At 34.1% G+C, this 14,290-nt stretch overlaps 2 protein-coding genes across 3 annotated transcripts; one reads left to right on the top strand and one right to left on the bottom strand.

The window, feature by feature from the left end:
• Nucleotides 1–1,046: 1,046 nt before the first annotated feature.
• LOC126604685 (two-component response regulator ARR12-like) lies at nucleotides 1,047–5,800 on the top strand. Of its 2 annotated transcripts, XM_050271975.1 has the most exons (7): nucleotides 1,048–1,559; nucleotides 2,819–2,971; nucleotides 3,108–3,506; nucleotides 3,898–3,974; nucleotides 4,056–4,742; nucleotides 4,842–5,240; nucleotides 5,552–5,800. In XM_050271975.1, exons 1-7 carry the CDS (start codon nucleotides 1,430–1,432, stop codon nucleotides 5,561–5,563), a joined length of 1,857 nt encoding a protein of 618 aa, XP_050127932.1. In that variant the 5' UTR covers nucleotides 1,048–1,429; the 3' UTR covers nucleotides 5,564–5,800. The 2 variants fall into 2 exon arrangements, with proteins under 2 accessions (XP_050127931.1, XP_050127932.1); XM_050271974.1 differs by having other exon boundaries at nucleotides 1,047–1,559; nucleotides 4,056–5,240.
• A 366-nt stretch (nucleotides 5,801–6,166) lies between these two features.
• LOC126604686 (brassinosteroid-related acyltransferase 1-like) lies at nucleotides 6,167–9,965 on the bottom strand. Its single transcript, XM_050271976.1, has 3 exons — nucleotides 9,418–9,965; nucleotides 7,925–8,431; nucleotides 6,167–7,076 (listed from the first exon to the last, which is right to left on the bottom strand). The coding sequence occupies exons 1-3, from the start codon at nucleotides 9,901–9,903 to the stop codon at nucleotides 6,582–6,584; spliced, it is 1,488 nt and encodes a 495-aa protein (XP_050127933.1). The 5' UTR covers nucleotides 9,904–9,965; the 3' UTR covers nucleotides 6,167–6,581.
• Nucleotides 9,966–14,290: the final 4,325 nt, after the last annotated feature.

Consider the following 14,290-nt stretch of genomic DNA (forward strand, 5'->3'; position numbering starts at 1 on the left):
CCGGTAAGTTGGTTAGAGTAGTGTACATCTCTATTTGTACTCAGGTTCAAATTATCCTTTCATAATTTAAATTTATTTATAATAGACGTGTATTAAATAAAAATAAAGTAATGAGGATACTCACCCATATAAGTTCGATTAATTGTTGGGGAAAGAAAGAGAAGGAAAATAAATCAAATTTGTTTTGATGAAAATGTAATAACTAATATATAACAGTAGAGAAATTTGACTTATTAGGAAAATTACTCAATATGCATTTTCAAACATTTGTTGTAGCTGTTACAGCGAAGTCATATTATTTTATTAATTCATGTGGTGTTATATTTTAAGAACGTGTTAATACAAATACGTTATGTATCTTCTTGTCAAATAATTCTAAACATACATTAATAGTCAAGAAATATCTAGTCAAACATCATGTTCAAATATCTCTTTCTTTTTTATTGGTATTAAAAAGTTAGGAGGAGGGGAAGCTACCACATTTCAGGATAAATCACCATTTTCTTTGAGAACTTGAGATCTTAGCTATTTTTTTGTTTTTACAAATCGCCCACCAAATCCAAGAGAGATTGTTGGCAGAGGAACTCGAAATTAGGTCTTGATAGTGAAGAGAACGATCCTAAACAAATAAACTAATCCTCATTGGCATGTTCAAATATCATGTAAATTTTTGGAGGAAATCTCTAATAAGACATATATTGAAATAACCAAGTAGGAAATTTTGACAAAATGGTAGGTAAAAAAGGAAAACAATTTAAACAAAGATTTTCTTATAAGAATAAAATTTAAAAAGATTTTTTCCCATATGTGAAGCGATTAAATTGTTTCAGAATCTGCAGTAAAATCTTTCGGTTGCAGATAAAAAAACCAACCCTACTTGGTAAGATTCTCTATTTTTCCATATGTGTTTAAATGATTTTTGGATAAATTGTAATTTCATTTTTACATTTTCGTAGACAAAAATTATAATTTCTTCCACAAAAAGTCAAAACACAATAAAATATCAAAAGAAGTAAAAAACTCAAATGAAAATTAAATTCTGATATCAAATACTGAGATTCTACTGAACCCAAAAACCAGGAAAAACAGGGTCCATTTCAGGAAGGCCAACAGAGAGGGAGGACTCTAATTTCTCAGTCCATACATATATCTTCAGATTCCGTTTCTCTCTCTCTCTCGGGTTACACAAACACCAGGAGAGACAGAAAAGAGGGGCATTTATTATTAATATCACACTCCTTAATACCTCTCTTTCTCTCTCTTTCTTTAATTACCCATCTCATCAAATCATTTTCTCTGCATCCTTCTATTTTTTAAATTCTGGGTTTTGCTGGGTTTGTCAAAACCGGTAGTAAAAAGCTTCAAGGTTCAAACTTTTTCTGTCCTCCATTTTTGTTGCTTGGAGTTGTGAAGTTCTCTGGTTGAAAAAATGACCGTTGAGCGGGTACTCGATGAACCCAGAGACCAGTTTCCCATTGGGATGCGTGTGCTTGCCGTAGACGATGATCTCATTTGCCTCAAGCTCTTAGAGGCTCTGCTCCGTAGATGTCAATATCATGGTTTGTCAATTGGGTTTTCTGTCATGAATTTTCTGATATTTTTGCTTTGTTATCAAGCTATTTTTTGGGGGGATAAAATGGTGTTTTTATTTAGATTTTGTGATTTGTGTTAGTAATTTTTGATTGGGTTCTTAGATATATCTGCTGAATAGATTTTGTCAGTCAATTTTATAGGGGAAATTTGGAAATATAGCTATTTTAGAGATCATCTGTTGAAATATAACCTACAATTTTCATTTATTATAAAACTAACCAAAATTGAAGTTAAAAAGTCTTATTGCCCTTTAGTTTAAAACCTTCCCTGATTCTAGAATCGTGGTGTTTCTTTTCTAAATCTTCGTCCCCGTTGTTTTTTTTTCTTAAACAAAATTTCCTCCACAAAACGCTCCAAACTAGTTTTGAATAAAATATAAACAGTCCAAACACGGCAAAATAGAAAAAGTCGAAAATGTAATCTTGTCACTTGTCTGCCTTAGAGACGTTTGCAGCAACTTGTCCTCTGAGACCACCAGTCCACCTAGCAGCAATGAAACCAACCTTCTTCCCAGGAGAAGCGTTACGCCATACTATTGTAGCCGATCCAATATGTGGTGATTACCTCCTCCGTGAGGATGCTCGACTGGGTTCATAGCCACACCACGAATAAGTTTTCAGAAAACTTTTGTTAGTTTTGACTATTTCTTCATCTAGTATTGTAGTTACTGCTTGGCGGGATCACTTGGTTCAATCACATTTGGGTAAAGAGAAGTTTGGTGGTGGTGTTTCAATGGAGATGAGGAGTCCAAAGACAGCACAGGAGTGTTAAGAGAAGGTTAAGGGTAATAATGTCTTTTTAATTGTAATTTTGGTTAGTTTTATAAAATTAGAAAATGTAGGTTATATTTCAACAAGTGATTTAAAAAATGGCTATATTTTCAAATATCCCATTTTATAGTTTTCTCAATAATTCTGTGAATTTTTTGTAATAATAATTTGTATCCAAAAGATTGATTCTTTTTCTAAAATTAGGAGAAAAACTGTTGCTTGAAGTTAGAAATAAGAATACCGCTTAGATATTGTAGAGCCAATGGATTCTCAAATCAATTAGGTTGAATTTGAATTCTCTGTTTCATTGTATACAGATAGAGTCAGAGTTTTTGTTATGTTTGATTGGATTATGATAGATTGGTATGCTTTGGTTGCTCTACTTTTGCATCTGAAGGTTTGATTTTATTCCTGTAGAAAATTGGTGTGTTTATATCATTTGATGGATTTTGCAGTTACGACGACGAGTCACGCAATCACTGCATTAAAGTTGTTGAGAGAAAACAAGGACAAGTTTGACCTGGTTATCAGTGATGTGCATATGCCAGACATGGATGGATTCAAGCTACTTGAGCTTGTCGGGCTTGAGATGGATCTCCCTGTTATAAGTAAAGCCCCTTGCACTACTCAAATCTTTTATATTCATTCGTTTTAGATTCTGAAAATTTGAAATTTCTCAAGTCTGCAGATTTTGTTTTTCAAGTTAGGCTTCGTTACTAATTATGAATGTAAACATGTTCTTAGTGTTGTCTGTAAATGGGGATCACAAGCTTGTGATGAAGGGAATCACCCACGGAGCTTGCGATTACCTCCTAAAACCGGTTCGAATTGAGCAGCTGAAGAACATCTGGCAGCACGTGATCAGAAAGAAGGTTGATTCAAAGGACCAGAACTCTGGCATTCAAGACAAGTCGCACGCTGGAAATGGCGAAGGAGGACTTGGGTCAGTAGGGACGGGAAACTCAGATCAGAATGCAAAGCTCAATAAGAAACGGAAGGATCAGAATGACGGCGAGGACGAGGATCATGATGAGGATGAATATGAAAATGACGATCCTTCAACCCAGAAAAAGCCTCGCGTTGTTTGGTCTGTGGAGCTGCATCGCAAATTTGTGGCTGCTGTTAATCAGTTGGGCATTGACAGTATGTTCTTTATCCCTGTTCAAAGCTATTTGAAATTATCCACATATTTGTAATATGTGGAATTCAGAAATTATACCCTAGCTTTGAAACTCCTAGTAGTGAATAGTTGACTCATGCATCCGGAATCTGTCATATTTTTTGCTTGTTTGTAACGCTTGTTTCTCACATGAAACCTTTAAAACTAATTAAAGGTTGTACCCAGTGCACAAGGCTCCCGCTTTACGCAGGGTCTGGGAGAGGTGAATGTCGGCTAGCCTTACCCCCATTTATGGAGAGGCTGCTCTCAAGTCTCGAACCCTAGACCTACCGTTCATGGGCGAAGGCACTTGCCATCGCACCAAGTGCGACCTTTAAAACTAATTGATTCGCTTAAATTTTGTTTTGTATGCAGAGGCTGTACCGAAAAAGATTCTAGATTTGATGAATGTTGAAAAGCTTACAAGGGAAAATGTTGCAAGCCATCTCCAGGTATAAATTCTGTTGTATCCTTAGTTTCGTACAATCTTTATCTTCTATTCTACAGAGCTTATTTTTATTTTTTCTTTGCAGAAGTATAGGCTCTACCTGAAAAGGATCAGCTGTGTGGCAAACCAACAAGCTAATATGGTGGCAGCCTTAGGCACTTCGGATTCTTCATATTTGCGAACAGCTTCTATGAATGGAGTTGGAAATTACCATGCATTGACTGGACCTGCGCAGTTTCATAACAACGGATACAGATCCTTCCCGCCTAATGGGATGATTGGTAGATTGAACACTCCTGCTGGTGTGGGTCTGCATTGCCTTCCTTCATCCGGAATGTTTCAATTGGGTCATGCACAGAATCCAAGCAACTCCATTAATGATCAGCCAGTCATGTTTCCTGGAAACCGTAATGGAAATATGCTTCCGGCACACTTGGAACTTGATCAGCAACATAGTAGGGGTTCCACCTATGACGCACCAATTTATCCCAATTCCAGTGGTTTTACGGATGGAAAAGTGATGAATAGGTCAAATGATCCTTTCGGTCTTACAGACAACACATTGTTAAGACATACTCAAGATTCTGAAGTCGGAAGAAATCATGTAATGTTGCAGTCTTCTGTATCAATGCCCTCCTTAAAACCAGAACTGTTGCCCTCGTTTCTGGATCACAGACGGTTGAATGACAACTGGCCGACCGCTGCTCAGTCATCTGCATTCCGGTCAAATTCTTTCTCAGCACGCGACTCTTTTAAACAACCTACTCTTCTTGTAAGTAACCTGAGGCACGATATGCCTGTAATGTCCTCACAAATTGGGAGCTCTCAGATTGATGTTTCTTGTATAAATTCAATCCCCTGTCAATCGCAGGATTCAAGAATAGGAATGCAGGTCCCGGCATCTACAATGAGCAATAATTCTGGGCCAACAATTAACAATGACCTGTTTATGGGGTGGGATGAACCGAAGCAGGATTCCCCGTTCCGCCCAGATGTCATGTGTAGCTCAATGAACAATTTGATGCCTGTCAATGATAACGTAGCTCCTTTTGACCAGAATTTGGACGCTAGAAGCTCAGCCTTCCAAAGAAACAGCGACTTCAATTCGATTGGACAACCAAATTTTCTTGATGTTGAAATATCAACTATGGATGCACCATTGAAGTTGAAGCAGCAGGGGTACCTTATGGACCAACGGAAGCCACAGGGCGGTTATGTTCCCCACAATGCTGGTTCGTTGGATGAGTTAGTGAGCTCAATGATGAAACAGGTAGGGAGCTTTTTTACCGGCCTCAGTTACTGTCAGATTCACTAACTTTACCCATACAATGTCTTGATAACTGAATGAAATCATGCTGTTTGTTTACCTGTCACATATGTGTACAGCTATTAGGAACGCTTCTTGCTCATCTAATTGCAGTTAACATCCTAGTGTATGAACAAATACTAGTTCACTGATTACCGAAAACTTAGATACCGTTGCGTAGTCGCTACATTGAACTGCAGAATTTGTTGCATTACGATTCTGATTTTTTCCTTTTACTTGTTTGAAAACTCAATAACATGAACTTGGTGATGCAGGAAAGGAGATAAGGCGAAATCCTAATCCCTGTGTAGAATACTCTTTGAAGTCGCGGCGCTGTTCTTCGTATTTGTCTTCTTATCTAATTAATCTCAAGTTTTGTATTTGAGTAGCAAGAATTAGTCTCCAATCTCTCTATTTAGTTGCTGAGTCATAAGGGCTTTGTTTAATCTGTATGATGAAGAGGCCTTGTCGTCCAGGCCCCGACAATGTATTAAGGAGTAGTTAATCATGTCTCTTTGACTACATATGCTTTGGCTTCCCTTTAGTTTAATTAATTCTGCATAATTAGCATACTTTCTAATCCTCACGCAGCAGTTTTATTTTCTTTGTTTTCTTTGAGCTGTATTACAAATATAAAACCGAGTACAGGGATCACAAAGAATCAATCTCATTAAAAATATCAAGCATCGTCTGCCTGATCTGATATGCTACTTCATAAAAAGAATAACAACTATAATATTGTGAGTTTTTACCATTTTATTTATTTTATATGAAGAAAGTTTGGAGATAATTACTGATTCATAATTCTATTGAAGAATATAGTTGATATTTCAAAGAGCAACTTATACGAAATAAGCTTATTGCTATAAAAAAAATTCAATTTTATAATATGATGTTATTTGCATGTTTTTTTTCGTATGACTTTGTCCCCGATGACAATAATCCTGTTCAATGTAACCAAAGAAAAGTACATCTCACCATAATTATATTTTCCAAGTTAATACTGTAATGTGCCTCACCAAACGACCATTTCAAAAATCGTGGAATAAACAACTATCTTTGAACACCTCATATGGAAATCATAATCATATAATAATTAATCTCTCCACAGACCACCTTCAGACTAAAGCTCACACCCAACTACCAACAAAAAGAGAAAGTAAACGCAAAACAAATACAATAGTTTCAACCAAACAATTGGACCAATCGAACTCGAACTCTTGACCTAATTTAATATCAACAGCACTTCCTTCGCTATCGGAGCTTAGCCACAGAGTTGGGGGATTTGTGCGTCTTCATTGCTTGTTAGTCGTTAGCAATGAAACAGCGAGAGAAGGCACTGACGTATTGCGGAAGCAATCCGACTCTCATGTCAATGCCCTTACAGTCACTAGGGTTTTGCATAAAGTACGCGACCTGCGAGATCGAAGAGACCAACGGAGACGCATATGCGGCCGATTCATGCAAAAACCCTATTTTGTGGAAGGGCATTCTGGTCCAGTCAGATACCAGAGTGAGCTCCTCGAGGGGAGGCAGAGTAGTCTGTGGCCCACCAACTGCCTCCATGTATGCCTTCACGTAGGAGTTGGTGACAGAGTTCTTGGCCACCCTTATCTTCTCGACGATGGCTTTGTGGGTGGCTTCCTCCACCTGTGCCGCCGTTAGGGCAACGGAGGCCAGCACGAACGCATTGCCGCTGAAGCCTTGGGGAAGTACGGGGTCCACCTTGTTCCTTGCGTCGACGGAAAATTGTAGGCACACCATTGCTTCCTTCTTCACTCCTAAAGCCTTGGTCTTTGCCTGCATTCATGACATCAATCATTCAACCACAACTGGAAAACGAACCCGACTCTCTTGTCTTCATTCGTTGGTGCGTTTTTAATATTTGGGATGAATATAACTGGAAAATGATATGACTATGAACTAGTTCAAAGGACGAATGTATTTTGTTGATCATTTACTAGAAAACCATTCTAATTTTACACAAGTTATCGAAGTTGAATGCAGAGAGACCGACATAATATGTAAATTGGTCTCACCCGCATTTATCGTATTCCACTACTTTTAAAAGAAAAAGTTCTAATTTGGTCCATACAAGTGGACCCTAGTCAATTCAATAGCTTCCAATCTTCGTAGAAACTTGAACAATTTTGTTTATGGTTTGTTTCAAAGTAAATTATACAAAACATGTCTACATATATGTTATACGCGTAGACATCAAGATGTTCATCATATAAAATAATAATGTGAAATACTAATAAGGACACTCTCTCAAAAGTGAGACTCGCTGCCACATTATGTTTTTGACATAGTATTTTATAATATTGGCACAAAATTGACATTAAATGATGAGGTGACAGAGAGTCCATAGAGAATTCCACTTTTCAGAAAATCTCTTTTCTCAATAATAATAGTCTAAAAATGTTGTTATAGCCATTAATTCATTAAAAAAGTTTAACCAATACCAAAGTTTTGTGAAAATTCATCTCCGATTTGAGAACTGCATACACAATTATACATGATTACCATTATAATTATGAAAGGTAAAAATTAAGCCTTATTTATGAAAGTTTAAGGAAACTAGTGTTTTCTTTTTGTTTGATTTGACCTAGTTTTCTCCAAGAGCGCCAATTAATTAAGAAATTTACCTTCCAGAGGTGAGCAGCCACAACTTCAAAGGATGAACATGGAAAGCTACTCGTTTCATCACCACAAACTTCTTTCTTCAAACTCTCAATCAGTGTACCTCTCAGATGAAAGGTCTTATAAACATAATTACGATCATTAATTTGATCCAAAATATTAGACCCATTTTTGAGGAAATTCATGTGGTCATTGGATGCTGCTACTTGTATGATCAATTGATATAAATGACCAACGGCTGCAGCCCTAGTCACTCCGGGAGATCCGTCCTCGTTTTGGTTTGGCAACAAGTCTGTACTAATCCCCTTTTGAGCTTCATCAAACTTGTCCATCAGTAGTGTCCCTCTGTCGTGCACTGGTAAATTAGGAATCTCCGAAACTTTGTGTTGTTTCTTAGTTTTGGTAGAATTGGAAGCCCATGCACTCATAAATTCATACGCCGCCGGTCCGTCGAACAATGAGTGGCTGATACCAATACCTACTGAGTAGCCTCCACAACCAAACTTGGTCACCTACGGTGCCAAATCATTACAAGATGTTATACCAACTTAATCGGTCTTGAGTTCAAATTCTATGGACAAGAGTTTTTGTTGGCACTTTAAAAATATCATCATCTATGAAGTGCAAACATAACTTATTTGAAGTGTTAGTAACAGATCCAAAAGAAATTGGTTCATTTTTAAATCAAGCATGTACAAATTTTTTATTTCGAAAATTTTACATATGAAAAATTTATATATATGTCATTCCAACAAACCCTAATGAAGATTAATATATAAATTTATAGAAAACAAGATTTTAATATTTAAATAGATGAAGTTTAGATTAATGCCTTGTACAAAATTCAATATTGAGTTTAGTCCCTTAGTTATATTTAAAAGCCATCCTTTATATTTCATGTCTTTTTTTTTTTTTGTAATTTTATGATTCTTATTTTTCTAAAATCTACACTAATTCATTAGAATATATTTCGGTACACTAACTCATAATAAATATATTTTGGTATACAAATTCATTATAATATAGTTCGGTACATACATTTTGGTTCAAACAAGTCAATTTAATATACTTCGATACAGTCATTTCCGTACACTTATGTATTTACATATTTTTCTTATGTGTAGTTTTAATGTTTTCAGATTTAAATTTATTTATAATTTATAATTGGAAGAACTAAAATGTGCATATCAATAAAATCAAAATTTTGATGTGGGGACATTTAATAACAAAAATAGAATATAAATTTTGATAAACATACACTCCAAAGAATTAAAATTAATGTGTAATCTAACATCAGATTTTTTTTTTAAATTTCAAAATTTCCGACGACTAATGTTCAAAAACCCCATAAATTTATCCGAAAACAATCAATATATATCAGAATTAAAGATAACAAGGTAGATGGAATTGATATCCTTGAACAAATTGTATACAAATGTATCTTTTAATTAGGCAATATATTGAAATAATACAAAATTTGATCAGTACATATAATTACCTGACCAACAACCAAGGGCGTCTCAGAGAAGTCTCCATCAAACACAGGCTTGTGAACCAATTTCTCAAAAAATTCATTGTACTGAGAGAGGTCCCCAAGCTCCGAGACATTAACCGGTGTCTCCGCCTCGACGAGAACAGCGCCTTTGTTGTTGCACCACAAGTTGAATTTGTTTCCATGATCACTAGGGTTCAAGCTCAACCTCCCCGCAGCTGGGTACCACACCGATAACGTCTCTTCCAATCCACACTTCAAGCTTCCGAAAACCGAATCATCAGCTCCATCAAGTAACAGATCGTTGTCTTTATGATGAGCAACAGAGTTAGAATTATAAAAGAAAACCAAGTACATATGGATTGGACTCTGCCTGTCCAAGTTTGAGAGGGTGAGAAGTTTTGGTGGGTGCAGAACTTTTGGGAGTACAGACACGGTTTTGGTGATTGAAACTAGGGTTAAGTAACCATCAATGTCACGTTCTGTGCCCATGGAGTATGTTTCTAGCTAGCAAGGGTTTTCAAGCTTGGCTGCCTTAATTAACAAATGTGAGAGAGAGAGAAGGGGCGAGGAGATGGTAAATATATAGATCCATCGAAATGTAGAGGTTGCACTCATAACTTTTTTTATTCAAAAACGATATGGCTTAAATGTCAAAATGGTCCCTGTGTTATAGTCATATGGCCAATTTAGTCTCCGTGTTTTCGATTTGGCTAATTGAGTAATTGATTTACTGTTTTAATACTCACACTTTATTAAACTCCTAATTAATTTTCAATTCAAAACATTTGAAAACAAAAAATTAGAAAAGTTTGTACCCACTAATTTTTTATAAACAGATTTTCAAATTTTTAATCTTAAATGTTCCCATTCATATAAATTTTCAATTTTTTAAAATCATAAATGTACTTATTCTTAAATATACCAATTTGTTATATGTAAAATGTACCTTTTTTTAAATATAAAATGTACCCATTTTTTTTATAATATCCATTCAATTTTTTTTATAATCCATTTTTTAAACTTATATGAGTACATTCCTTTTCGTTGATTTAAGAATATATATCCATGTCAAGTTTAATCGAAGAAATTTACTAATGTTATTAAGCCTAATATCTTTCTTTTTTTTCGAAGAATGTACACATGTTTTAGTGCAATAATTTTTTCTATTAATTTTGATGAATGTGCCCATGTTTATATATATATATATATATATATATATATATATATATATATACATACATATAAATATACATATACATACATACATACAATATATTAAAGAGTACAATTTATATTTTTATATTTTTAATCCCATAAATAATGAGTTTTATTTAAAATCTCATTAATATAAATAACTACAAATTTCAACTTTTAATTTAAAACAATATAATAACCTACATAGAAATACATTATTATATTAATGTCAAAAATTTTAATAAAAAAATTGAAAACTAACAAGGTTTTAGTAAGAAAAACATTAATAGCAAGGGACCGCATCCAAAAACTCATTTAGGGAGTTTTAACAATATATTCTCAGTACTGTTCACTTTTAACAAAAAATCACATTTATACATTTCCTTGGTACTATTCATTATATCTTTAAAAATGACTTTTCATTAAAAGGGTAGTTTTTTTAGACTTTTCGTTAGTTTTCTTTTATATTTATCCAAATTAAGAGAGAGAAAATTTAAATTTGAGTGCGGAAAAGCAAACACACTACTCTAACTAGTTTGACAAGTTTATAAGCACTCAAAATAACTCTAGATTGTAATAATTGAATTTTTTTTTTGCATGGTACTGTGTACTTTATATGTATGAAACTAAAGACTGAACTAATAGATGAAAATTAATCATGTATGTTCGATCTGTCTCGCACTTGGAGGGAGAGGAGAGAGACAAACAAGACTACCTGTCTATAGACATGGTCCATCATCTTCCATGGGTTGGACCCCCATACGTCTATTTGGTAGGACCATTTCATTTCTTTTTAACGAGGTGAAAATGGAAAAATTAAGAATAATTGAAGAAATAGTTGTATCTTATGAGAAGAAATTTGTGCAAATTCATATAAAAAAAAACATCACTTTTGCTCGAAGATGGCTAACCCTTGGAATCTTATAACCGTTTTTTATCTAAGCTTTCATCTTTATTGTGAAATACTTCCAATATTACCGTCATCTATAATAAAACAACACTAACATTTTCGTTTGTTTCTTCATTTTAACTAATTTAATGCACTTTTACCATCACTTTAATAATTTGGTTCGATCTTTTCTATATTAAAAGATAATTTATGCATGCTTCATGTTTATTTTTATCTCGGTATTCCTCATTATTTATTCAAGTTAAAGATAAAAAACAAATAAAGGTCTGCATGGAAGTAAAAGAGTATTGAATATTTTCCCCTTGTAAGTCATGAAGTTGTAGAGAAAAAACGACCACGTGGAATATATAAGGGAAAGAACCAAAAAGATATATAGAACCTTTGAGTTTTAGTTCTGTTTAGTTGTAAAAGTGACCTGTTGATTGGCATTTGGAGTGAGAAATGATGTTGAATAGAAAACGGTTAATAACGTTGTAATATAAGAACCAAATTTTTTTTATAGTGTTTTGAAGTATAAAACATTTCACCTAAAGTATCCGATATTTCGGAGTAACGTCGAACATCCCTATAAGCCATCAATGTCATGATTTTGTTTAAGAGTGAGAGAGAGAGAGAGAGAGAGGGGGGGGGGGGGGGGGCGCGTAGGGAGGCGTTTGTTTGAGAGAGAGAGAGAGAGAGAGCGGGGGGGGGGGCGTAGGGATAGAGGGAGGGAGGGTTGGCAAGTGGCACTTAATAGCAATAGCAAGCGTGGATTTAAAGCTCACCCTTTGTCTCTTCCCTGTATTAACCTTTCCCAGCACCTTGCCTTATTTTCGGTACTCTTTCTTTTGCTTCAACTTTTCTTCACTTTATAATATATATATAGCCTCTTATTTTTTCCAAAGATTGAGAATATATACCTGGCTTTGCAATGGAGCTAAGCAATATAATTCATTATAACAAATGAGTAAGGCTTACCTACACTCTAATACGAGCGTTGCCGTAATATCTCAGGCTAATAACACATATCATATGTTTTGATTTCCTATCATGACATCGCATGATAAACGTCCTATTTCGTGTCAATCATCCTTTCCTATTTGTTATAATTTATCCCTACATACTACTATAGGATATAAATAGAGCTATCAATTTAATTAAAAAGTCCTAAAGCAGAATGTGTTCTTTCTTTTGATCTTCCACTGCTGGTAGATCCCCAGTGCATGCTCCCACATCTTTATCATTTAATAAATTAATTCCACTGAATTACCTACATCTACATGCATGTCTATGCAAATAGTAACATGCAATTATGCAATAATCCTCTGTACATATATGCGTGAAGGGTTTTACTCAAATTATTGGCAGCAATTTCTGAACTACTTTGAACCGTTCTCGATCATCACGACGTCAGAGACACGCATAGGTCGATTTCACGACACAGAATAAATATATACTTTATATATATGTTATCATCAATCACAATAATTCTTGTACAAATTCAGTCGGCTGCATGTACCTGTCATTTTACTGCCACATCCAATACAGTTCTAATAATTTCTTTTTTCTGAAAATAATAAAAAGAATATTTATATTGAACTAATAATTGTTTACACATGTTAATCCTATTACGCCACTTTTGTCAAGAGATTTCTCTTCTCTGGAAAGAGAAGCCCAGCATTTTAAAAATAGGGGAAACTTAATATGAGTCCAATTTTATGAGCAATTATTAGTTATAGTCCAATTTTGTTTTAATTTTTTGTTTAGGTCCAGTGATTCATTATTCACATAAGCTTATTTGTATTCTCTTGCCAAATTTACCCTCAAATTAACTAATTAAGTTATTACTTTTTTTTTTAAATTTGTGATTAATGTTAATCTTATCCTATTTAAATCTCCTTTTTTCTTCTCATTCCCCAAACCGTTCATTTCTCTTTTATTGTTCAATTCTCTTTTCTTGTTTCTCCCTCACAATATCTTTCTCTTGCTGTGTTATTTTGCCCATAAATACTCTTCCATAATATTCCTCTTCTCCTCCTCCTTCCATAAGGATGATCAACATACATTTGATTGGTTTTAAAAAAAAATTGCATTAGTCAATCTTGTGTTTTGGGTTCTTCGTCCCTTTTTTTTTTTTTTGCTTCTTTCTCCTTTTTCTTAGATTATTTTTAATTTTGAAGTTCTATCGAATTTGCATTTTCTCTAGTGTTTCCCCCCTCAATATCATTTTTCTTCCCTTTTTTTTTTGGTTTTTATCTACCTAAATCACTTGTCCTTTTTTTAATATTATATTGTACCTGTATCATGAATAATTGTATTTATCTACCTATATATATATATATTACATATTTTGTTGATAATCTATCTAAGATTAATTGTGTTTAGGGTTTTTTTATAATACTCTACCTACATTAGAGATTAATTGCATATGTATCGTATGTTTTTTTGTTTGTAAATTAACTACCTGCATCACAGATTGATTGCATTGCCTACCTGCATCACAAATTAGTTGCATTATCTACCTACACCATAGTTTAATTAGATATTATTTACATATATCTCCATCACATATTTTGTATTTATGTCCCTATATCATAGGTTTTTTCTTTTTGTAATCTACTTTTATCAAGAATTTATATCACAGTAGATTTTGTTGTTGATAAACGTGCCATGAATTTTAATTTTTTTCGTTGGATATTGAATAGATTAAAGGCTTTAAAGATTCAAAATTTGGATAAATCAATAAATTTAAATATATTTTCATTCAGATTATAAAAGGGAAAAATGGACATA

The sequence above is a fragment of the Malus sylvestris genome, chromosome 15 (assembly GCF_916048215.2).
Source record: "Malus sylvestris chromosome 15, drMalSylv7.2, whole genome shotgun sequence".
NCBI classification, from domain to species: domain Eukaryota; kingdom Viridiplantae; phylum Streptophyta; class Magnoliopsida; order Rosales; family Rosaceae; genus Malus; species Malus sylvestris.